This window comes from Bos javanicus, chromosome 10 (genome assembly GCF_032452875.1).
Source record: "Bos javanicus breed banteng chromosome 10, ARS-OSU_banteng_1.0, whole genome shotgun sequence".
NCBI lineage: Eukaryota > Metazoa > Chordata > Mammalia > Artiodactyla > Bovidae > Bos > Bos javanicus.
The window spans coordinates 99,281,503-99,305,321 of record NC_083877.1 but is presented as its reverse complement, the minus strand read 5'-3'; the positions used below and the strand labels follow the sequence as shown (position 1 = coordinate 99,305,321).

The 23,819-nt window shown below is 41.9% G+C and overlaps 2 protein-coding genes across 7 annotated transcripts in view; one reads left to right on the top strand and one right to left on the bottom strand.

Annotated features, from left to right (window-relative positions):
• GPR65 (G protein-coupled receptor 65) overlaps positions 1–4,344 on the bottom strand; it is a 45,117-nt gene extending 40,773 nt beyond the window's left edge. For all 3 annotated transcript variants that reach the window (XM_061429631.1, XM_061429633.1, XM_061429635.1), the window contains exon 1: positions 1,673–4,344. The gene's annotated coding sequence lies outside the window, so the exon portion shown is untranslated. The remainder of the gene's footprint in view (positions 1–1,672) is intronic.
• An 88-nt stretch (positions 4,345–4,432) lies between these two features.
• Positions 4,433–23,819, top strand: part of GALC (galactosylceramidase) — a 57,656-nt gene continuing 38,269 nt past the window's right edge. The window contains exons 1-5 of one of the 4 annotated variants that reach the window (XM_061429627.1): positions 4,433–4,691; positions 15,784–15,852; positions 16,110–16,173; positions 17,708–17,821; positions 22,287–22,426. In XM_061429627.1, the coding sequence (XP_061285611.1) occupies positions 4,482–4,691; positions 15,784–15,852; positions 16,110–16,173; positions 17,708–17,821; positions 22,287–22,426 (597 nt within the window). In that variant the 5' untranslated portion in view covers positions 4,433–4,481. Of the gene's footprint in view, positions 4,692–4,809; positions 4,878–14,969; positions 15,620–15,783; positions 15,853–16,109; positions 16,174–17,707; positions 17,822–22,286; positions 22,427–23,819 lie in introns of those variants that run through there. The other 3 variants (XM_061429630.1, XM_061429628.1, XM_061429629.1) reach the window with 3 other exon arrangements.

Below are 23,819 nucleotides of genomic sequence, written 5' to 3'. Positions count from 1 at the left end.
CGAGGCCTGTACATTGAATCGCACTTCCAAGAACAAAGTCCCAGGTTTGGGGAACTGACTGCAGGGTCCTGGTCACTGGGGCTCCAGAGCTTACGTGCTGAGGGTGAGAAGAGGGACGGTGCAGTGCCTTAACTCCTGAAGGAGGTGGGATCTGCCTCCCACCAAGACTCATACAATGGGGGATCAGCCACACACAGGAAGACACAGGTGTGAATGACCGTAGACAACAAAGTTCAAACCAGTACAAAGACAGGAAGAATCCTTTCCCTCAGGACTGTCTTGGTTCTGTGGAGAGCAGTAAACTCAAGAGTTACGTTCTAGTTAAATTTATATCCCATTGATGTTATTGTTCATATAATACACCCTTCAATATCTTGTAATATATGATCATTCTTCTAAGTGTTATATAAATATTAATTCAGCTAAGTTTCATATTAACAGTTCTACCATCACCACTATTTATGGATGGTTAAACTGAAGCCTGAAGAATGTAAAGAAACCGGGCCGAAATCACACAACTAACAGGTGGAAGGAGAGATCTGAAGCTATGTTGTCTGGCTCCTGGGCTGATTGTACTGGCTTGACTACCTTACCACAGTGCTTCTTATTCTAGCAGTTTTTATCTGTAGTTATACTTAAGAAAATGTTTAGTAAACAATACATAATTTATTCCATTATGTGGATTCTGTCCATTGACTATTTTTACTGTCTTTGTATAAAGCCCTGAGTTAACTGAGAGAAGTCATAGAACAAGGACTGATGTAATTAACAGCTGAAATCAAAAAACTTATGTAAAAGTCGTAAAGATCAGATAAATGGCAGATGTTACAGGATAGTTCATGAAAAGAGAATACTTCATACTTTGACCCTGGTGGACTCTTTAAGAAATGCTTCCAAATTATCTAGAAGTAATTTTTTTCTTATCCTCTTATATGATTATTTAGTGACTTTCCTAAAAACCAAACTTTTATTTTGTTGTGTCAAGATATTAAGTCTTATACAGACCCCAAGTTATACAGGAATTTGCCTGTATTTTCTAATAGAACTTTTAGGTTTCCATTTTTTAAAAACACATTTAGAGCTTTATCCATTTGGCGGTTATACTTAGATGTGGTATGAGGCATAGATCAAAAGTTTGATCTTTCTCTCAATATCACGTTTTTAAAAGCCCATCTTTCTCAGTGATTTGAGGCACCATCACACCAGTGATTTCTGTTTAAGTTCAATTTACGTTTAATTTCTGTTAAGTTCAACATATATACTGAGTACCCACCATGGGTTGCACACTGCTGCACTTACGTACAAAGAAGAAGACTTGGCATGTAGCCTTGAATTTCTGGCAGCCTAATTCAGAGTCCTAAAAGTAAAACCATTTCTGAAAGTGAGACAGCAGACTTTATCAGCAACGTTTCATCTTTTAGACAAGATTGCGCTCACTTCCTCAAGAGATCATCTGATTTGATCACATTTTCACTTTAGAAAACTGAGAAATTTGCTGGGGCTGAAGTGCAGTTTGACACTCAGAAACACTGTTTATTTAAGAGAAAATCTCCTTATTTTTAAAACTCATCTGACTTTTGAGAACTGAGAGACCCTCTTTTCTTACTGCCTGGTATATTTCAGGGATCCCAATCGAAGAGAAGCAAGGGAAGCCGAACACACCATCACTTACTTGTCTGGTAACTGCTGTTTCCCTCTATTTCACATCTTCAACAAGTAGCAGTGCTGTGCCCAGCAGTCCAAGTATCTCTTTCTTAGCTTGCACTTCCTACTTTTTTATTAGAAACTTTCTTGACTAATGGTTTCCTGAGCATAAATGAGAAATTTGAAACAAGAGATGTTTTCCCTGATAAGGAATTACTTTGGTTATGAACTAACAGGAACTAGTTGTACATGTTTTCTGTTAAACATTCTTGTCCTCTTTCCCAGCTATTGCACACTGCACAAGTATTTATAGGGTGCCTCCCAAATACAAGGTACCCGGTGCACTACAGGATGACATATGCTGGGTTCCGATTTCCAAGTTCCCAATCTTGCTTGTATGGTATTTTCCCTCTATTTTCACCTTGGTACTTCCCTTCTGGTTACATAATTGTGCATGTTTTAGGGCTTTCCCTGTGGCTCAGCTGGCAAAGAACCTGCCTGTCAATGCTGCAGATCCATGTAGACTCGGGTTCAATCCCTGGGTCAGGAAGATGCCTGGAGAGGGAAACTGCAACCTGCTCCAGTATTCTTGCCTGGAAACTCCCATGGACAGAGCTACAGTCCATGGGGTCGCAGTGCATATCACAGATACAAAATCTCAGGGTTAGTTAGGAAGCTTAACATTTACTTATCAACTACGTCTGGCATCCACTGGTGTGCCAACCCACGTTTAAAATTTTATTAGAACAGATGGATCAGCGTTCTGGGAAGAGAAATCCATGGCACTTGAATAGCTACACACTTGAATACAGCATAATCACACAGAATGGTGACCATAAGGAAAGTAGGTCAGATAAGTGCTGTAAGAAAATAGAGCACATGAAAGAGAACAAGTGACAACATACAGGGAACTCTGTAACTTATCATCCAAGCCAGAACATTTTTGAGGGTCAAAGGGACACTATTAGTAATTGGATTAGGACATTAGACACCAGCTGGGAATGTTTGGTAATAGTAGATCGACAGTAACTTAGGGAAATGTTGAGAGTAAGCATACTGTCCACTATGAACCTACAGATATCCTTAAGGGCCTGACGAGTGTGATTACGGTACTGCTCAGATAAACTTTTCCTTTTATTGTAATTGTAATCTTGACACTTACATTTAGGTTTGAAGTAAAGGGGCAAAAAACTTAGATTCCAAATAGAACCCTGTAGACAAAGGCTCCCTCAGCCTAAATAGCCTTTGGGTTGTCTCTCTGCCATGTTGTGGTACCCAGGTTTGCACAGGCACTGATAACCAACTCCATGGCTTTGTCTAGGGAGATATTGGGCTCAGAGATATTTTCTCTGCAGTCTCTCAGTAGTCTTTCCAATTTGCTTCAATGCCAAGGAAATCAGAAATTTCAGCTCAGTGCCAGACGTGAAAGGGATCCCAGCACAATTCACAACTTTCCTACCAATTTACGGGTATCTGCTGGGAACCATTTCAACTGGCAGCAGAAAGTACCCTACGCAGCTACACAGTAGGTATCAGGATGAATTACCTCGTCAGCTAACACTTAATAAGTGGGTGAAACTTTCAGCTCGGATTTACTGCGTTGTCTGTTTCCTTGTTTGTATGCCATTTAATTAAATGTCCCCCCCTGCGGCTGGTCTTCTTGTTTCCTCTTACATAACGTGGAAACTCAGGCTCAGGAAGCTAAGTGATCCACTGGAGGTGACAGCTAAATGGGGTCTAAGACAGAGGCTGCGAGCCGGGTCCTCTTTCTAGTTCAGCCACCGACTGGCACATGGTACAAATGCCCTGAGAGGCTTCAGTTCAGTTCAGGCACTCAGGCGTGTCACACTCTTTGTGACCCCATGGACTGTAGCACGCCAGGCCTCCCTGTCCATCACCAGCTCCGGGAATCCACTCAAACCCATGTCCATTGAGTAGGTGATACCATCGAACCATCTCATCTTCTGTTGCCCCCTTCTCCTCCTGCCTTCAATCTTTACCAGCATCAGGGTCTTTTCCAATAAGTCAGTTTTCCCCATCAGTTGGCTGAAGTATTGGAGCTTCAGCTTCAGCACCAGTCCTTCCAATTAATATTCAGGACTAATTTCCTTTAGGATGGACTGGTTTGATCTCCTTGCAGTCCAAGGGACTCGCACGAGTCTTCTCCAACACCACAGTTCAAAAGCATCAATTCTTTGGGGTTCAGCTTTATTTATAGTCCAACTCTCACATCCATACACAACCACTGGAAAAACCAGAGCCTTGACTAGAGGGACCTTTGTTGACAAAGTAACGTCTCTGCTTTTCAAAATGCTGTCTAAGTTGGTCATAATTTTCTTCCAAGGAGCAAATGTCTTTTAATTTCATGGCTGCAGTCACCATCTGCATTGATTTTGGAGCCCTCCCCCCCACCCCACCCAAAAATAAAAGTCTGTCACGGTTTCCATTGTTTCCCCTGTTTGCCCATCTGTTTGCCATGAAGTGATGGGACTGGATGCCATGATCTCAGTTTTCTGAATGTTGATGCTTGGGGAGGTCCATGGTAAGCCATTCACTGCACGACTCCCTTGGCTTTGGATAGCCATCTTTTTCTTCGATAAAATGCTCCAGTAGGTGATGCCAGAGGCGGGGCACCGAAGTGACAAACGCAGAAACCCGCAGTCAAACCCTGACGTAGAGCCCGCTGGAAAAGGCTCGCTCCCCACCCCCACAACACGAAGGCGGCTGCGTCAGCGACCCGCAGCCCACACTCAACATGGCGGCGGCGGCACCCGCGGCCTCCTGCCCTTCTCCATCATGGCGGCGACCGGACCCGCCTCCCTGGGCGCCCGAGTCATATGACCTGTCACACAATGGCTGAGCGCCTAATTCAGGCCTCCTGGCAACGCCGGGCGAAAGCCATGACGGCCGCCGCGGGTTTGGCGGGCCAAGCCGCGGTGCCTCTGCTGCTGTGCGCGCTGCTGGCACCCAGCGGCGCGTACGTGCTCGACGACTCCGAGGGGCTGGGCCGGGAGTTCGACGGCATCGGAGCCGTCAGCGGCGGCGGGGTGAGGAACGGGAGCGGGGCGGGGGGCGTCCGGTCCCGCCCCGTCCCACAAGCCCCCGCGGCGCGGCCCCAGCGTTTCGACGCGCGCTTCGCCGCCTGAGGCGGGCGCCCGTCCGTGGCTGCTTCGACGCCGCGGCCGCGCGGCTGGATCCCGCGTTCGCTGGTTGAAGATGACCCCATAGAGACGGTTAGGTTAAACAGATGAGGGTCCGGAGGTCCACCGACTAAGTGACAGGTCTAGATAGTGACAGGGCGGGGGGCTCAAATCCTTCCTCAACTTGAGCACGGGGGCCTGAGGGGAAGGGTCTCTTTAGAGGGCACTCCGGGAGGGTCGCTCCAGAGATGGCGGGGGGCCGGAGGAGCGTCCGTCCGCCGAAGAGGATGGCCCGGAGGGATGTTTTGACTGCGCTTGTTATTTTGGGGGGTCGGGGGGTCGGAAAGTCCTGGACAAGGACTGCAGCTTGCGGTTGGGCTCTTTCCAAGGGGGCAGGCATCCGGTAGGTTTTGTTTAAAGGGACGACAGGTGCCTCAGGTCCTCTTTAGGAAGGTGAGAAGCCAGAAACGGGCTTTTTAAAGTCTTTTTTTCTAATATCAGGCCACGCCAGTATCAGCTGATACTCTCGGACTGTTTTGCCCCCGGATGGCAAAGGCCTAAGGGGGTGAGTTGCCCGCTGGAAGAGGCCTCGTTGGTGGCTGTTTATGTGTGCGAAGAGAGGGAACGTTCAGGTGCACAAGAAATCACCTGGTCTGTCTGTGTAAACGCAGACTCTGGCCTTCTCGCCAGCTCCCATTCTGACTTTAGAGTTCTGGCGTGGGGCCTGAGAACCTGCGTTTTAACAAATTTTAACAAAGGCACCAATTGATTCTCGTCGTAGGTATTGAGAGAACTTTTTTATTGATTCAAGGACCTCTGGAGCAAGCTTGTTTTCTTTTTTTTTTTTAATGAATTTTTAACTTTAGAAATAGTTTTAGATTTACAGAAAAATTGCCAAGACCATACAGAGTTGTCATATACCCTGTAACCAAGCTTTCTTCTATTATTAGCATCCCACGTTAGTATGGGACATTTGTCCCAACCAATGTTGGTTACCTTAATGAAAGTCCTTACTTCCTTTCATATTTCCTTAGTTACCCAATGCTCTTTTTCAGTTTCAAGATCCCACACAGGATACTAATTACACTTAACTGGCTTGTCTCCTTACCCTTTTCTAGGCTGTGTCAGTTGGGATAAGTTCCTCTTATCTAGGCATTCTAAAATACCTAAGGGAGCCTACCAGTCTCCTCCATCCATGGGATTTTCCAGGCAAGAGTACTGGAGTGGGTTGCCATTTCCTTCTCCAGGGGATCTTCCTGACCCAGGGATTGAACCCAGGTCTCACTGCATTGCAGGCAGACGCTTTACCGGCTGAGCCACCAGGGGAGTTCCTAAGGGAGACATGAGGGCCATACCAGCTTAATGCAAAGTCTGCGTGGGCACAGCTGATAATTTCCTTAGTTCCCTAGTTGTGCTAACAGGTGGCTCCCAAGCCTGGGAGCTTGCTACAGTGGCATGATTGTTCTTGGCTCCTAACAATTTGCTTAGTCCTGTCAGCTTGTTCTTTGTAACCTTTGTCTTGCCTTTGTTTTATCCCCTTATGTTTATAGCCTTTGAGTTCATGGTGTTTGTGGTGGCAGGTCTTTGGATGAGAGGGATTTTCTTTTTTGTTCCCCAGGACAGAACTAGAGCTGATTTTGTTTGAAAATGGCAAGGCTGAACTCCTGAATGGGTTGTTTGTTGAATTGAGTCAGATGGAATGTGTGTCCTTGGATGCAGTTCAGAACTAGCTTGAGTTGCTGTTTTGGGCGGGTCTCACCCTATTGATAACCAGTGTTGTTGTTGCACTGGCCTCTGTGGTTCTTATGGTTGCAAGATTCCCTCGGCGATAACCATCGGAAAACTTTGAACAAAACAAAAGTTTATTACTCATAGGTCCTGGAGAGCACATGGCATACCTGGGTCACACCTGGTGATGGGAGGTAGAGAAAGAGAGGGTGTGGGCCTGGGGTTCTGCTTTCATTAGGGTCAAGGGTGGAGGCCTTGGGCTTTGTGGCTTTTCTTTGGTGACCTGAAACCTTAAGTGTGGGAATTTAAAGTTCAGGGAAAGAAAAAGTGGCCCTAATGATGGTCCGCTGGTGAAACTGACCAAGATCTTGCAAAGAACTCCCTCCTCCCCCCAACCTCAGCTTGGCTCTGGCTTCTTTGGCTGCAGTATGTTTGTTTGAGACAGCCATCTCGGAAGTGGATACCTCCGAAGTGGATGCTTTGCAATCAAAGCTTGAGTCCTGCACTTGCACTACAAAAAAGGAAAAACCTGACCATTGGGTATTGCACTACAAGCCACCCTTAATGCCCAGGTATCAGAGTAAGTGGTGAGGACCTTAAACTTCCTGAACAGCTGATTTACTGAAAGTAAGGGATAGGGCCTGTTGTAATTTAGAAAGGATTATAGTAGCACTCCTGTAATTATACTACAGTCAATAGTTTGCAGTCCAATTGGTAGCCATTGTCCTAAGCTTAAAAGGTCACACCTTGAAACCAGGTCAGTGATCTTGGGGCCCGAGGAATCTTCAAAGATTAGGTAATACTGTGATTAACATTTTGGGCCATCTGAGTGGGTTTGAGTCTGTCCTGGGTTGGTGGATTGCTCCATATCTCACCCAACCACAGTCAGTTCCGTTAAAGAGTTGTGTCTCATTTCAGGCGACAGTGATGCAAGTATGCTTACAAGGTTGGATCTATATGGTGCAAATACTTGATTCAGTTTATGTAATAGACATTTCTATGAAAACAGAAAACAATGGCTAACGGAGCAGATTGTAAACCTATTCTGAATCCTGAGGGCAGCCAGTCGCGATTTCTAGATGTAGAGCATCTTGAGATGGAGTGGGGACAGACGGTGGCAATCATAGATCTTCCTGAGTTGAGTTTGACTATCTCGGGATCTTTCTGAGTGGTCCACAAAGCAACAGGCATGAAGGTTGTTCAGATATGAACTGTTGTGATTTCTCTGGAGTTTGTATAAAGTTATCACACTTTAGGTTGCATAACTTCAGGAAAAGGGAGATTTTAGTTCTTAATAATTTAAAGTCAGAAAGGTGGGAAAAAGTCAGAAACATTAGTTTGACAAGCTGTATTCAGATGTTGGAGGAAATGAGAATTCAGTATCTGGTCCAGTTTACAGGTAGAAAACAAACCTCAAAGACAATTAACAGCACTAGAATCTGATAATGGGCTTCCCTGGTGGCTCAGATGGTAGAGTCTGCCTGCAGTAGAGGAGACTGCGGTTTGATCCCTGGGTTGGGAAGATCCCCTGGAGAAGGAAATGGCAATCCACTCCAGTATTCTTGCCTGGAAAATCCCATGGACAGAGGAGCCTGGCAGGCTATAGTCTGATTATCTACAGAGTGTACTCTAGTTCTTCACTGAAATACAATTTTCTCTCTATCATCATCCCTTACTTCCACCTTTTATTAGAGATAACCAAAATAAGGCTAACTTCCTTGCAAAATAAGTATGGTCTTATTAAACTTACCCTGATTATATAAGTGCAGCCAAAATAATAATTGACTATATAGGTTCTTTTAAGTGTGCTCTGTTGGACATTTGCACAAGGAATCACAGATTGGGCTATTAAAAATCTCTTTCAAGGCTAGGAGGCCAAGCCGTGAACTTATCATCAGACTTTTTCTGCAATCCTGATAGATTTGGGTGAATTCCTTTCTTCTCGAGGTCCACCAATATTCTGAGATTCCTGTACCTGCCAAGAAGTGACCTTTCTTACTGACCTGGAAAGGCTTCTGGGAACCCTGTAAGCCAGTTACCAGGCTGATTTTTCCAGGGAGCTTTATTGGCTCCATGTGCTGTGCTTAGTCTCTCAGTCATGTCCAAGTCTTTGTGACCCCTTGGACTGTAACCTACCCAGCTCCGCTGTCTATGGGGATTCTCCAGGTAAGAATACTGGAGTGGATTGCTGTGCCTGGAACCCACTGCAATGGGTTGCAATGCACCCACCTGCAATATGGCAGACCTGGGTTCGATACCTGGGTTGGGAAGATCGTCTGGAGAAGGGAGCGGCTACCCACTCCAGTATTCTTGCCTGAAGACTGCAGCCAAAGTGATGGTGTAGAGTTCACTGACATTGGCTCTGTCAGTTCAGTTCAGTCACTCAGTCGTGTCTGTCTGTGACCCCATGGACTGCAGCATGCCAGGCTTCCCTGTGCATCACCAACTCCCAGAGCTTGCTCAAACTCATGCCCATTCAGTCAGTATCCCATGCAACCATCTCATCCTCTGTCATCCCCTTCTCCTCCTGCCCCCAATCCCTCCTAGCATCAGGGTCTTTTCCATTGAGTCAGTTCTTAGCATCAGGTGGCCAAAGTATTGGAGTTTTAGCTTAAACATCAGTCCTACCAATGAATATTCAGGACTGATTCCCTTTAAGATGGACTGGTTGGATCTCCTTGCAGTCCAAGGGACTCTCAAGAGTCTTCTCCAACACCACAGTTCAAAAGCATCAATTCTTTGGCACTCAGCGTTCTTTATAGAAAGCTTTGGGCATATTTCTTTATATGCCCAAAGAAGAGCAGTGCCAAAGAACATTCAAACTACCGCACAATTGCACTCATTTCACACACTAGCAGAGTAATGCTCAAAATTCTCCAAGCCAGGCTTCAACAGTATGTGAACCATGAACTTCCATATGTTCAAGCTGGTTTTAGAAAAGGCAGAGGAACCAGAGATCAAATTGCCAGCATCCGTTGGATCGTCAAAAAAGCAAGAGTTCCAGAAAAAATGTTTACTTCTGCTTTGTTGATTATGCCAAAGCCTTTGACTGTGTAGATCACAACAAATGGCGGAAAATTCTTCAAGAGATGGGAATACCATATCACCTTACCTGTCTCCTGAGAAATATGTATGCTGTTCAAGAAGCAATAATTAGAACTGGACGTGGAATAACAGACTGGTTCCAAATTGGGAAAGGAGTATGTCAAGGCTGTATATTGTCACCCTACTTATTTAACTTATATGCAGAGTTCAGTTCAGTCGCTCAGTTGTGTCCGACTCTTTGCGACCCATTGAATCGCAGCACGCCAGGCCTCCCTGTCCATCACCAACTCCCGGAATTCGCTCAGACACGTCCATCGAGTCAGTGATGCCATCCAGCCATCTCATCCTTTGTTGTCCCCTTCTCCTCCTGCCCCCAATCCATCCCAGCATCAGTCTTTTCCAGTGAGTCAACTCTTCACATGAAGTGGCCAAAGTACTGAAGTTTCAGCTTTAGCATCATTCCTTCCAAAGAAATCCCAGGGCTGATCTTCAGAACGGACTGGTTGGATCTCCTTGCAGTCCAAGGGACTCTCAAGAGTCTTCTCCAACACCACAGTTCAAAAGCAGCAATTCTTCGGCACTCAGCTTTCTTCATAGTCCAACTCTTACATCCATACATGACCACTGGAAAAACCATAGCCTTGACTAGACGGACCTTTGTTGGCAAAGTAACGTCTCTGCTTTTCAATGTGCTATCTAGGTTAGTCATAACTTTCCTTCCAAGGAGTAAGTGTCTTTTAATTTCATGGCTGCAGTCACCGTCTGAAGTGATTTTACCTTAGAGTTCTGTAAATTCTTACCCGGTTCATCAACATGATCTGAAAGAACCCTGTACTTTAAGCAAAGAGTTCTCTCCAAAAGTCTTGAAGATGAAGCACTTTTGGAAGAACATTTTTGCCAAAACAGTAAAACAATAACTATCTGAAAATGACAAAAAGGCTTAAACACGGGCATATTAAAAATCTGATAAAGTTCATTGTAATTCAGTTGATAAGGAAATTTGGTTATTTCTGTAACCTATAGCATTTTAAGATAATAACTAAAATTACAAGTGATAGTATTATACCAGGATATAGCAGATGTCTAGGAATTTCATGTAATTTCTGGGACACGTATGTTAATGTATCAATACAAATATCATCTAAAGAAAGTGTAGTGTTACATCTTACTTGACAATGCTTACTATACAGTTTAACATGCCAAATAAGCCTAATTAGTTTCATGTCTTTTTATAAGGAGAAAGAACACATCTTTGAGATGTCCAGGGCCCATCTGGAGAAATCTCAAGAAGTTAATATGAGGTCAAAAAGACTTCATTTAGAGTTTATTTGGGGAAGTTTGTCAAAAATACAAAAGGTGTTAAAAACACTCGATTAAATAGGGTCATTGGTCACTGTGAAACAATAAGTATCCATTTAACCAAAATGACAAGAATTTCACAGGCAAATATATAAAGTTACATAGTTTAAACCCACTTTATCCACCCCCACCCACAACCTTAGCTCTTCTAATAGAGAAGACTCAGGGTTTCTTTTTTAAGTAAAGATAAAGATAATGTGAAGCGTAGAATATTATTTTGATAATATCTTAATCTTTATATCCTAGGTAGGTTCCTTAAAAGGTAAGGAACCTTTCCCAAGCTTATCAAGAACAGACCAATAGTCTAATAAAAATTTGTCTTTTTAGCAGATTAAGAATAATTCTTAGTTTTTAATAAGTATACTATTTATTAAAGCTTATTTTTAAAAATCCTTATAATTTAATTTTTGGCCAGCTTGACTACACAAGGTAAAATTCCCTCTCCTAGCCTCTATATCCATTCATTTTGTCTACTCTAGGACAAAATTACTTTGATTTCCCTTAACAGAAATACATCTCCCTACCCCATACCTTTTCTTAGGCAAAATACATCGTACTTTTCTTGAATTGTTCCTCATATTATTTCTAGTATTTTAATTACATATATTAATTAGATTGCTTAACTCTTAGAAACCTTAATTTCTAGTGACAGGACGTTTTTACTAATAGATCTAAATATCTTTTGTTTCTCTGTAATAAGAAACCAAAAGTAGATAAACTTGTCTTCAGTATTAATGTTTCAGTGTTTTATATTATTTGGAAATTATGTGTGTAATGAATTTCCATCATTTAGCAAAACTCTAAGGTTTCAAGTTACCAATGAGATTTGGGTGACTAGTTTTAAGTAGACATTAGCATAAAACATAATTATTTTTGAAAAGTGGATTCCTGGGCAATCAGAACTTAAGTTAGGCCCTTGCACTCCAGAAAGGAAAAGACAGTGGATGACTAAGTTTTTAGTCTGATCGCAGATCTGACCTTCTGCTCTGGGCAAAAAATCTTTTCCCTAAGCGAGCTGATTTTTACACTTTTATTTCCAACTGTTGCAGTCTTACTCATAGGTGCTGGTACATATTTCAAGATAAACAGACTAATGTACTAATGTATTTATCCTTTACTACTATGATTCTCCTTTTTATTTTGGTGGTTTAAACCTAGGATAGCCAGTATTTCATAAAATGAGGATTCATCATGTCCTAACACCTTTTCTTTGATGTTAAATCCATTGTTTAACTTGCTCAAAGTGGAAATCTTTTGTTATTTTATGTTTATTAACTGTTTAAAATGAGGTTTGTTTCATAACTCAGAACAGGAAACTTCTCTGATAGTGTCTCTGTGTGTAATGTATTACTCATCTCAGAAGTTCAGTAAACACTGATTGGATGAAAATGATTGCAGTACTATATTTGCACATCACTCCTTTCTGGAGTCCCTGGATGTAGCACAGTTTGTAGCAGTAAGTGTTTGGAATATTCTCATTTAGTTTGCATCTTTGGTAGGGAGAGCAGTATGGTGCACATGGACTTAAGACCAGATTGCCAGGGATCTGCTCTGGGCTCCTTGTCACTCACTGTACAGCCTTGGGTAGGTTATTTAACCTCTCTGTATCTCAGATTTTTTTTCTGGGCACACAGTGATACCTGCCTGGTTGGAACATTGTGAGGATAGATGTCAAAGATCAAAGGATGGCATCTGCAACGTGATTAATTTTGGTTAATATCATTCTGTTTCATACATTAGAGGGGAGGAAGTTATCCAAGGATTTTAAGTGAAAAATACATTCAGTGCCTGCCATTTATTGAGAACATAACTGTTTTCCAATTTTTGTGCCAAGGCTTCATCCTTGGCTGTTATAACAGGCCTTATTTAGGGAGCATGATTAGTATCAATAATTTGGTGATTTGTTATTGCTTCATGGTACATTTCAGCACTTGGCTATACTGCTGACTATTGCCGTTGATAAAACTGATGCTTCTGCACTGGGTGTGACTATCAGCTGGCGATATCCTAATGACGTGGTATGATTGCTCAAAGTTGGCCCTTTCTTTGTTAAGGATAGAAGAGCATAGAGAGCAAAAACAACCTCCAAACAGCAAAGCACACTGTTCTAGCAGCAGTATATGTTGTTAGCATGATACAGAGCAGGCAGCATTGTTTCCCTTGGGTCAGGAGTAGGTTAGCATGCGTATACAGCACTCATTCACTTTAATATTTGAGCCTCTACTAGTCTGTAAGCTTTTTGAGGAAGTGACTGTATTTTTACAAGCAATTTGTGTATACAATGCCTGTTATCTCTTGAGAGCATACTGTGTGCCAGCTACTGTGCTAAGTCCTTCCTATATCTGAATTTAGTGTTGGGACAGCTGAATGAGTAAGCCGACCCTTCGCAAATGATAATTTGCCCTTGGTCACACTGCTTGTAAATGATGTAATCAGGATTCCAGCTCCATGGACTCAGATTATATTATATTGCCTGTACTGGTGAAGCTAATGATAACATAAGAGATATTAAATAAATGCTTGTTGAGTAAGAATAAATGGGGATATGAACTTGAATGGGACCGAGTCGTTGTCCCTAAGGATCTTGGAGGTGAAACAGTGATGAGTGTGTGGGGATAGAGGGATTAATGGTGGAGCTGTGGACCTGTTGCTGAGGGAGGCCACAGTCCACAGGAGAGGCACCTATGTCACAACGCTGAGGAAGAGCAGAGGGAAGTCTTCCTTGAAGAGGTGGAGTGTGACCGGAAAGCTTGGACTGGATTTGGCCAGATGAGGGTGTAGAGTGCATTTGATAGATGAATGAATAAAGAAACTGTGCTACATAAATATAATGGAACATTGCTCAGCCTTAAAAAGGAATACATTTGAGTCAGTTCTAATGAGGTGGATGAACCTAGAGCCTATTATACAGAGTGAAGTAAATAAAAAAGAGACAAATATCATATATTAATACATATTTATGGGCTCTAGAAAGATGGTACTGATGAATCTATTTGCAAGGCAGTAATGGAGACAGAAGGAAGATATATTAGTTTGTCACACCTACATAGATGGTGTGAGTTAGAATCCGAATAAGGGATTTGGGTATAAAACTGAGCAATCTGAGCTTTATTCTGAAAGCTCTTGCGGGGAGGGAAATTCTTTCATCTCTTTATTCTTCCATCTTTCTTTATCCATGCATTTTGATGCCAGTCTTTTTGAAAATTTTATTTTTAATTGGAGGATAATTGCTTTACAATGTTGTGTTGGTTTCTGCCATACAACAGGAATCAGCCACAGGTATACATATGTCCCCTCCCTTTTGAGCCTCCCTCTCACTCCCCACCCACCCCACCCTCTGCGTTGTCACAGAGCACTGGTCTGCGCTCTCTGAGTCTCAGCAGATCCCCGCTGGCTGTTTCGCACATGATAATGCACGTGTTTCCATGCTGTTCTTTCAGTGTGTCCCGCCCTCTCCTTCCCTCAGTGTGTCCACAAGTCTCTATGTCTACATCTCCATTGCCGCCCTGCAAATAGGTTCATCAGTACCATCTTGCTAGATTCCATATGTATGCGTTAATATATTTTTCTCTTTTTGACTTACTTCACTCTGTATTATAATATGCTCCAGGTTCATCTCTCACATTAGAATGGACTCAAATGCATTCCTTTTTATGGCTGAGTAATATTCCACTGTGTATATGTACCACAGCTTCTTTATCCATTCATCTGTTGATGGACATCTAGGTTGCTTCCATGTCCTAGCTGTTGTAAACAGTGCTTGATGCCAGTCTTGTATGAGGTTTCCTGAATAGCCTGGCCTGGGGACCACTGTGTCGTCATTCTTAACAGCAAGAGATAGCACCTATAAATCTCTTATAAGACTGAGGAGAGTAGAGGTTCCTTTAAGAATTGCTGCTTGTAGTATTGTCAACAAAGGTCCGTCTAGTCAAGGCTATGGTTTTTCCAGTGGTCATGTATGGATGTGAGAGTTGGACTATAAAGAAAGCTGAGCACCGAAGAATTGATGCTTTTGAACTGTGGTGTTGGAGAAGACTCTTGAGAGTCTCTTGGACTGCAAGGAGATCCAACCAGTTCATCCTAAAGGAGATCAGCCCTGGGTGTTCATTGGAAGGACTGATGCTGAAGCTGAAATTCCAGATCTTTGGCCACCTGATGCGAAGAGCTGACTCATTTGAAAAGACCCTGATGCTGGGAAAGATTGAAGGCAGGAGAAGGGGACAACAGAGGATGAGATGGTTGGATGGCATCACTGACTCAATGGACTTGGGTTTGGGTGGACTCCAGGCGTTGGTGATGGACAGGGAGGCCTGGCGTGTTTTGGTTCATGGGGTCGCAAAAGTCGGACACGACTGAGCCGACTGAACTGAACTGAACTAACAATATTTTCCTACAATATGTTGAGGGGAAAAATTGCCTGAGATTCATCTTTCCCATTCTTGGCCCCCAGATATTGTAGGTGACAGACAGTCTTGAGGTAGAGAAATTGTTTTATTTCTTCTAATAACTACTCTCTGAGTCTAAGTCCTCAAGATAAATCTGTAATAATGAGATTCATCAATAGACTTAGCAACCTTAACCTCCCAGCCAACCGTCACCAACCCTCATCTCAGTAGAAGAGAAACATGGTTGTTGCTGGGAACCTGTGTTTTAGCTGTTGGACAAACATCAGCCCTATTTACCCAGCGATGAGCAAAACAAAGGTAGGCGAACAAAGAACCTGGGAAACGACTTCCCACAGCTTGGTGCTGCCTAAGAGCTGGCTAACTGTGGACGTGCTAGATGGCCTGCATAAACACTGTGAAAAAGTGCTCATGATTAGATTTGTTTTATTCATGCTTTTGAAAACTTTTTTTTTTTTTTTTAGGCAACCTCCCGACTTCTAGTAAATTACCCAGAGCCCTACCGTTCTGAAATACTGGATTATCTCTTTAAGGTAGTGAACAAATAATGATTTAATTGTGTCTGTGATATTTTAGAAACTGTGGTGAATTTCAGCAATAGTCTATAGCATCTTCACAATTCTAGTTTTTAAAAATCTGGTAAATTACTTTTGGAATAAGTTACTATCTGTTTGAAGTTTTGCTTTGGTTTTCTCATCTGTAAAATCAAAGGCAGTGATTAGTAATCGTCTTGAAGTGTTTTCCTTCATACAGTGACTCATACTGTTAATATTGTTACTTCTTTCCCCAGCCAAACTTTGGTGCCTCACTGCATATCCTAAAAGTTGAAATAGGTGGTGATGGGCAGACAACAGGTAGGAGGGTTTGGGGACTGGGATATTTGCCTCCAATATTCGAACCTGTACCTAAACTCGTAGACTGTGGTTTCAGAATATAAATAATGCCAACATTTCTGATGTTGATTATTGTTTAGATTGTTCTTTATTGTTCCTTTTTCATTATAGTTATTTAAAAAATATTATATCAAAACATGTATTTTTTCATACAAAGCAGCCTGTGGACTTTAGATTGCTTATTTAGTTGAAGAATCAGTAGTAAATAAATCCAGTTTTTTATAAACTAATAGTCACTAGACAGAGAATAGGGAGAAAGTGAAATTTTACTAAGAAGTTTTAAGAAAGTAAGTTTTTAATGTATTAAGCATGTAAAAAAAAAGGTGTTATTAGCTTTAAATAAAATATGTGGCAAAATATAAATAATTGGTATTTTAAAGATACAGTGTTTTTGTCCTTTAAAAATAAAATAATTTAACCAGTATATTTGCAGTCTTTATTGTCATCATTTTGATTAGCTTTGTGTAATACATGTAGTCAATTAAAAATTTTTTAGGTCTCTGGTTTTCAGGAAGAAGAAAATTCTCTCAATGCTTATATATAGCTTGTTTTTTTATGGGTTAGACTCCATTACAGTATGAGTATTAGAGTATTGTCTATATGCCTGTGTTCCTGTTAGTGACTTGTAAGTAATTTTTGTTAAATAGATATATCTGCATGGTGGTATTGGTATTTATGCTGAAAGAAAAAATGCAAATTAAAAACAAAACAAAAAAAACCCCATAACAAAACCATCCCCTGGCTGTTACAGGAAGGCATGCATTTTATTGTGAAACCCTTTTTTGCAGGATAGATAATGACTGGCCATCTTCATTTGCTGAAGCTAGATTAGAGATAGAGATACAGAAGCAGGTAGCTCTTGTGAATTCTTATGTTTACATTTAAGAAGAAAAGGCCTGGGGCGCCTCTCCCAGGTCAGATGTATGTGAAACGTGGGAACACATGAGGATGGATGTTATTCACCTACCTAGACACCCTGTAGAGATTACTATAGACTTTTCTTACACTGGCAAAGTGTGCTCATTCCTATTTTCTCAGTGTTCTGTTGTCTTGATTTAAGGAGGCATGTTATAGGCTTAAGGCACGGGGTTTGGAAATTGGGACTTAGCAGCTCAGGATTCACGTCTGGGATTGAGAAGCTAGAAGTTGAGGTGGGCTGAACTTAGAGCTGGGCGTGGGGATTTGAAAACCCGAGAGACCAACTCCCAGCAGGATATTAGTCCTAGAAATTTTCAGCTATGTGAGCTGATAACACTCACAGCTTATGATAGAAAGTTGTGGTTTATTATTTAAGACCTTTGTGATGCTGAGGGCAATGGAAAAGTGCAATAATATGCTCTGATCATCTACCTTTAAGTTATATAAGATTATTCTTATGTGCCCCAGGTCAGGATTGGATCTGGAAGCTACTTGTCTGTAATCTGTTTGTGTGTGTAGAGTGTGGCCTATGAATCACCATTAATAGTCTCCTTTCTGTTTGGTCTCTCTCTTTCAGATGGCACGGAGCCCTCCCACATGCACTACGCACTGGATGAGAATTATTTCCGAGGGTATGAATGGTGGTTGATGAAGGAGGCTAAGAAGCGGAACCCTAATATTACACTCATAGGTAAGAAGTGAAGTTTGCCATACTTTTGTAGTCTGCTTCCTTTTAAAGTTCTCAATTGTGTGTGTGGAATACCTGTTACTGCTGAAGTGCTAATCATGTGGTTAACACTGCCAGTACGCTACCAGCAGCCAAGCATGTGCCAGCCATGCGTCTTCCTTTGCTCATGTATATTGTGTCTGATACTTATCCTGCCTCTGGAGGGAGGCGTTATGTTCTCATTTTGTAGAAGCAGTGGAGGCTTAGAGAGTTATACCACTGACTTAAGGTTGGAAAATTAGTAACCGTCAAAATCATATTTAGAACCTAAGTCTATTCTGTGTTTTTCTGTTTTTGGGTGGTATTATACTAATTTCCTCAACAGAATGTCTCATTAAAATTTGTAAAAGGACAGTGTTTATAAGATTGTATATTGTATATGCAACTGTGTCAACTTAAAAAAATGTACAATGTGAGAGTTATGAGTTAAGTTTTCTCTGGGGCAAAATGAGATTGCAGCCCGGGAGACAGCACTTGAGAAAGAGGAAAGAGTGCCTCCAGAGAGGCAGGGGAGGCCAGCGTGCATGTGGTTTTAGTGAGGGGAGCACATGCCAGCAGGTTCACATTTTTGTGGAAGGTTTCTGCTGGCCATGAGGGGCAGGCATCCCCATGAGGGAGTTTAGCGCTTTTCTAGGGATGAGGAGATACAAGAATTGGGCTCACAAAATGGGCTCCTGAAAGTATGTATCACTGAGTGCTTCATTTCTGCTCTCCGTTCAGGGGGTATTGAAAATTGGCAGTACAGTGCGCATGATTAATCCTTGTAGAGGTAGATGGAGGTGCCAGTTTATAGTCAGCAGCAGTATATCCCAACTAACTTGCAAAATTGTGTGTTACATACATTAGTGGATCCCACTTCTAGAAGAGGTGCATACAGAAGTGATTTTTGTTGTTGTTTGTTTTGGACCTCAAGGATGTGGTGGGCACTGTTCGAGGCGGGGATGCCTAGAACAATCCTTTCCTTGTGGAACTGAAATTCTAGTAGCAGGATAATTTCTCACCTGAGACTATATTCCTTGTACTGTTCTCCTGTAGCAGTGTACAGTCCTATAAAAGATTTCAAACACACACAGAAGCATACTTTTATCATTTGAAATGACCTTGGTTGTTTCAAATAGGCTTACACATTCAGGCTAAATTGTGTGATTTATTGAGGTCCATTTTATAGGAGTTCAGTTGCTCAGTCGTGTCCAACTCTTTGTGACCCCATGGACTGCAGCACGCCAGGCCTCCCTGCCCATCACCAACTCCTGGAGTTTACTCAAACTTATGTCCATTGAGTCGGTGATGCCATCCAACCATCTCATCCTTTGTCGTCCCCTTCTTCTCATACCTTCAATCTTTTCCAGCATCAGGGTCTTTTCCAGTGAGTCAGTTCTTCATATCAGGTGGCCAAAGTATTGGAGTTTCAGCTTCAATATCAGTCCTTCCAATGAATATTCAGGACTGATTTCCTTTAGGATGGACTGGTTGGATCTCCTTGCAGTCCAAGGGACTCTCAAGAGTCTTCTCTAATACCACAGTTCAAAAGCATCAATTCTTCTGTGTTCAGCTTTCTTTATAGTTCAACTCTCACATCCATACACGACTACTGGAAAAACCTCAGCTGTGACTAGACGACCTTTGTTAGCAAAGTAATGTCTCTGCTTTTTAATATGCTGTCTAGGGTGGTCATAGCTTTTCTTCCAAGAAGCAAGTGTCTTTTAATTTCATGGCTGCAGTCACCATCTTCAGGGATTTTGGAGCCCCCAAAAATAAAGTCAGCCACTGTTTCCACCGTTTCCCTATCTTTTTGCCATGAAGTGATGGGACCGGATGCCATCATCTTCATTTTCTGAATGTTGAGCTTTAAGCCAACTTTTTCACTCTCCTCTTTCAATTTCATCAAGAGGCTCTTTAGTTCCTCTTCACTTTCTGCCATAAGGGTGGTGTCATCTGAGTATCTGAGGTTATTGATATTTCTCCCGGCAATCTTGATTCCAGCTTGTGCTTCATCCAGCCCAGCATTTCTCATGACGTACTCTGCATATAAGTTAAATAGGCAGGGTGACAATATACAGCCTTGACATACTGCTTCCCCAATTTGGAACCAGTCTGTTGTTCTACGTCTGGTTCTTACTGTTGCTTCTTGACCTGCATACAGATTTTTCAGGAGTCAGATAAAGTGGTCTGGTGTTCTATCTCTTTAAGAATTTTCCACAGTTTGTTGTGATCCACACAGTCAAAGGCTTTGGTATAGTCAATAAAGCAGAAGTAGATGTTTCTTTGGAGCTCTTTTGCTTTTTTGATGATCCGATGAATATTGGCAATTTGATCTCTGGTTCCTCTGCCTTTTCTAAATCCAGCTTGAACATCTGGAAGTTCACGGTTCATGTGCTGTTGAAGCCTGGCTTGGAGAACTTTGAGCATTACTTTGCTAACGTGTGAGATTAGTGTGATTGTGCTGTAGTTTGAACATTCTTTGACATTGCCTTTCTTTGGGATTGGAATGAAAACTGACTTTTCCCGGTCCTGTGACCACTGCTGAGTTTTCCAAATTCGCTGGCATATTGAATGCAGCACTTTCACAGCATCATTTTTTAGGATTTGAAATAGCTCAACTGGAACTCTGTCACCTCCACTAGCTTTATTCATAGTGATGCTTCGTAAGGCCCGCTTGACTTCGCATTCCGGGATGTCTGGCTCTAGGTGAGTGACCACACCATTGTGGTTATCTGGGTCATGAAGATCTTTTTTGTACAGTTCTTCTGTGTATTCTTGCCATGTCTTCTTAATATCTTCTGCTTCTGTTAGGTCCATACCATTTCTGTCCTTTATTGTATCCATCTTTGCATGAAATATTCCCTTGGTATCTCTAATTTTCTTGAAGAGATCTCTAGTCTTTTCCATTCTGTTGTTTTCCTCTATTTCTTTGCATTGATCACTGAGGAAGGCTTTCTTATCTCTTCTTGCTATTCTTTGGAACTCTGTATTCATATATTATATCTTTCCTTTTCTCCTTTGCCTTTAGCTTCTTTTCTTTTCTCAGCTAATTTGTAAGGCCTCCTCAGACAGTCTTTTTGCATTTCTTTTTCTTGCTGTGGTCTTAGCTTATAGGGGTTAACGTCACACTATTTTTAAAATCATTTTCAACCATCAAAGGACAAGCGTAAGTTTTTCTAAGTAAAAAAAAATGAGGAGTCAGTGTGTTTTTTCTAAATGGACTTTAGTAAGTGTTTTCAGAAATTGAGCAGTAAAAAGCATCATTGACTTCCGCACATACTTAACCCCTGGGCTGCTTTCAAGGTCAGTTCCCATTTAAATGCAGAAAATCTGGCAAGCTGAACCCTGTCCTAACAAAGACTTAATTATGGTGGGCCTTCAGAATGTATTTGGCATTTCATTATTTTAATGTCACATTTCTTGTGTAGATACAACTTAGGCATTCTTCTGGAGCTTAGAAAAATAAGCATTTTGTCATTTTGATTTTATTTTTTTCCAGTGGTAAACTAGATTCGTAACATATTAACAGTTAAGGAACTTAATGTTGATCTTATTTTAATACATTAGTAAGCGAATTAGGATTTAGAATCATAATTAGTGCTTCTTTTCTCTCTCTTTTAAACTTAATAATAACTGGGGTATTAGAAGAGTGTGGATTATTTGTTCAATATCATATAACAAAGGGCTATTTCCCTACTGAGTCACTGGCACTTATATTGCCATATAGAAAAAGTAGTTTTGCAAAATTCGATTACCTTATTAATTAGTATTTAGATAGCTTCAAGTTGTAAGAAGATGTAGTAGTGAGTGAGGAATTTGTATTGTACTTGCCTCACAGAAGTAGTTAAGCATAGTGTTAGTTGCTCAGTCATGTCCAACTCTTTGTGACCCCATGGACTGTAGCCCGCCAGGCTCCTCTGTCCATAGAATTCTCCAGGCAAGAATACTGGAGTGGATAGCTGTTTTCTCCAGAGGATCTTTCTGACCCAGGAATCAAACCAGGGTCTCCTGCATTGCAGGCAGATATCTTTACTGTCTGAGCCACCAGGTTAAGCATAAGCCTTTCAAAACTCTTTGATTTGCCTTCAGAGAACAAAAATTGTACATTGAATATCTTTTTAGCAAGGGTGGGGATATTAAGTTATATGTTACATTTGTTTCTGTTGGTAAATATCATTGAGAAAAGGGTTTCTGTTTGTTTTTATTTCTTTTTATTGAAAGAGCCCTTAGAATCACGGAACGTGACTCTCAGGATCAGTAAGGAGTTACCATGCTCATAAACTGGAAGGGAGTTTGAGCATTTGTGCATGGCATGGGTCTTGCTGTCGTCAGACCTTTGCTGGCTTGTGCTTAGGCTGTGTTGGTGGCCCTTCTGCTTGCTTTGCTTTGGTTTTAGTGGTGCCTGCGCTGTTACACCTGATCCAACTCTGCCTGTTCGTCTCCGCAGGGCTGCCGTGGTCGTTCCCTGGATGGCTGGGGAAGGGCTTCAATTGGCCTTACGTCAATCTTCAGCTGACCGCGTACTACATCGTGACCTGGATTGTGGGGTCCAAGCATTATCATGACCTGGACATTGATTATATCGGAGTCAGTAATATATTTTTCAGAACATGATTAAGCTTTGAACATTTATTTATAATTTTTTAAAGTAATTTCTGGCACTTTGTTGACATCTTTGTGTTCTGAGACTAATTTGTTCTGTTGGTGTCTGTTGACAAATTATCTCTGTGTCACCACTGATTCTTCCTCTCTGTCCATCCACCTCTTCCCACTTTTGAAACCTGTATGTAGTGTATGACTCCCTGCACTGTTTCTGTTTTGGTTTTGGTACCACCCCAGCTCACATTCTCCTTCTTCTAGGCTTTCCCTAGTTTTTCTGTTAATAATTCTTACAACAATATTGTGTTTTTACTTTTATAGCTTAGTGATTAATCTAATTTTGCTCCCTCAATCTTCTGTGGTCCTAAAGTAGAGAGTAGCAGACTTCTAAAAGTGCTAGAGAGTAGATATTTTAAGTTTTGTGGATCAGAAGGCAATATTAAGCATATTATGTAGGTAATTATATAACCCTTTAAAATGTAACCGCTTAAAATTGTAAAATCCATTTTTAGCTTTCAGGCTGTAAAAAATACGAATGGTGGGTCTGATTAGGCAGGCTGTAAGAAATATGCCTACTCTTGTCCTGAGCTGTTGCTTAACCCCTTTTAATGATTTAAAAATGCGAGGCCTAACATCTTGTGGTTCTAGCTGGTCTGTTGGCTGGCTGGAGGCATGCCTCACCCCGCACTGTGCCCCCACAGAGCCTCATACACACACAGTAGGTCTCTATACACTTTGGCTAATAAATATGCTGTCAAAACTGATTTTGAAAGCTTTCGTGCAGTTAGCCAGCAATTACAGAGCTGCTCCTGTGTTGCAGGCATTGTGACCAATATATCTTGGGGGAGGGGCACAGTTAATCAGCCCTTGAGGAGCTGAGTGAGAGGGGCAGACACTGCAGCAGGTGCACTACAGGGTCCTAGGACCCGATACAGGGCATGAGGGCAAGCCAGGGGCTGTAGGAGGCCAGAAGCAAGAACATACTGTTTTTGTTATGCTTCTCTAGATTATAACTGAAAGTTAGTTTGTTGTGTTTGAGAACTTTTCTTAAATACCAAGTATTTTTAACCCATAGTGAAACTAAATGTAGACGTGAGTCTTGCAACATTCTTTTATGGTAAAGTCACAGAAAATGTTTCTGTCAGAAAATGTGTTATTTACATCTCTTTTAGACTCTTTATAACCACACACCATGGTAAGGAAGTTTCTTTCATAAGATCACTTTCCAGTTGGTAAAGAATCTGCCTGCAGTGCAGGAGACCTGGGTCAGGAAGATCCTTTGGAGAAGGACATGGCAACCCACCCCAGTATTCTTGCCTGGAGAATCCCATGGACAGAGGAGCCTGGTGGGCTACAGTCCATGGGGCTGCAAGAGTCGGAC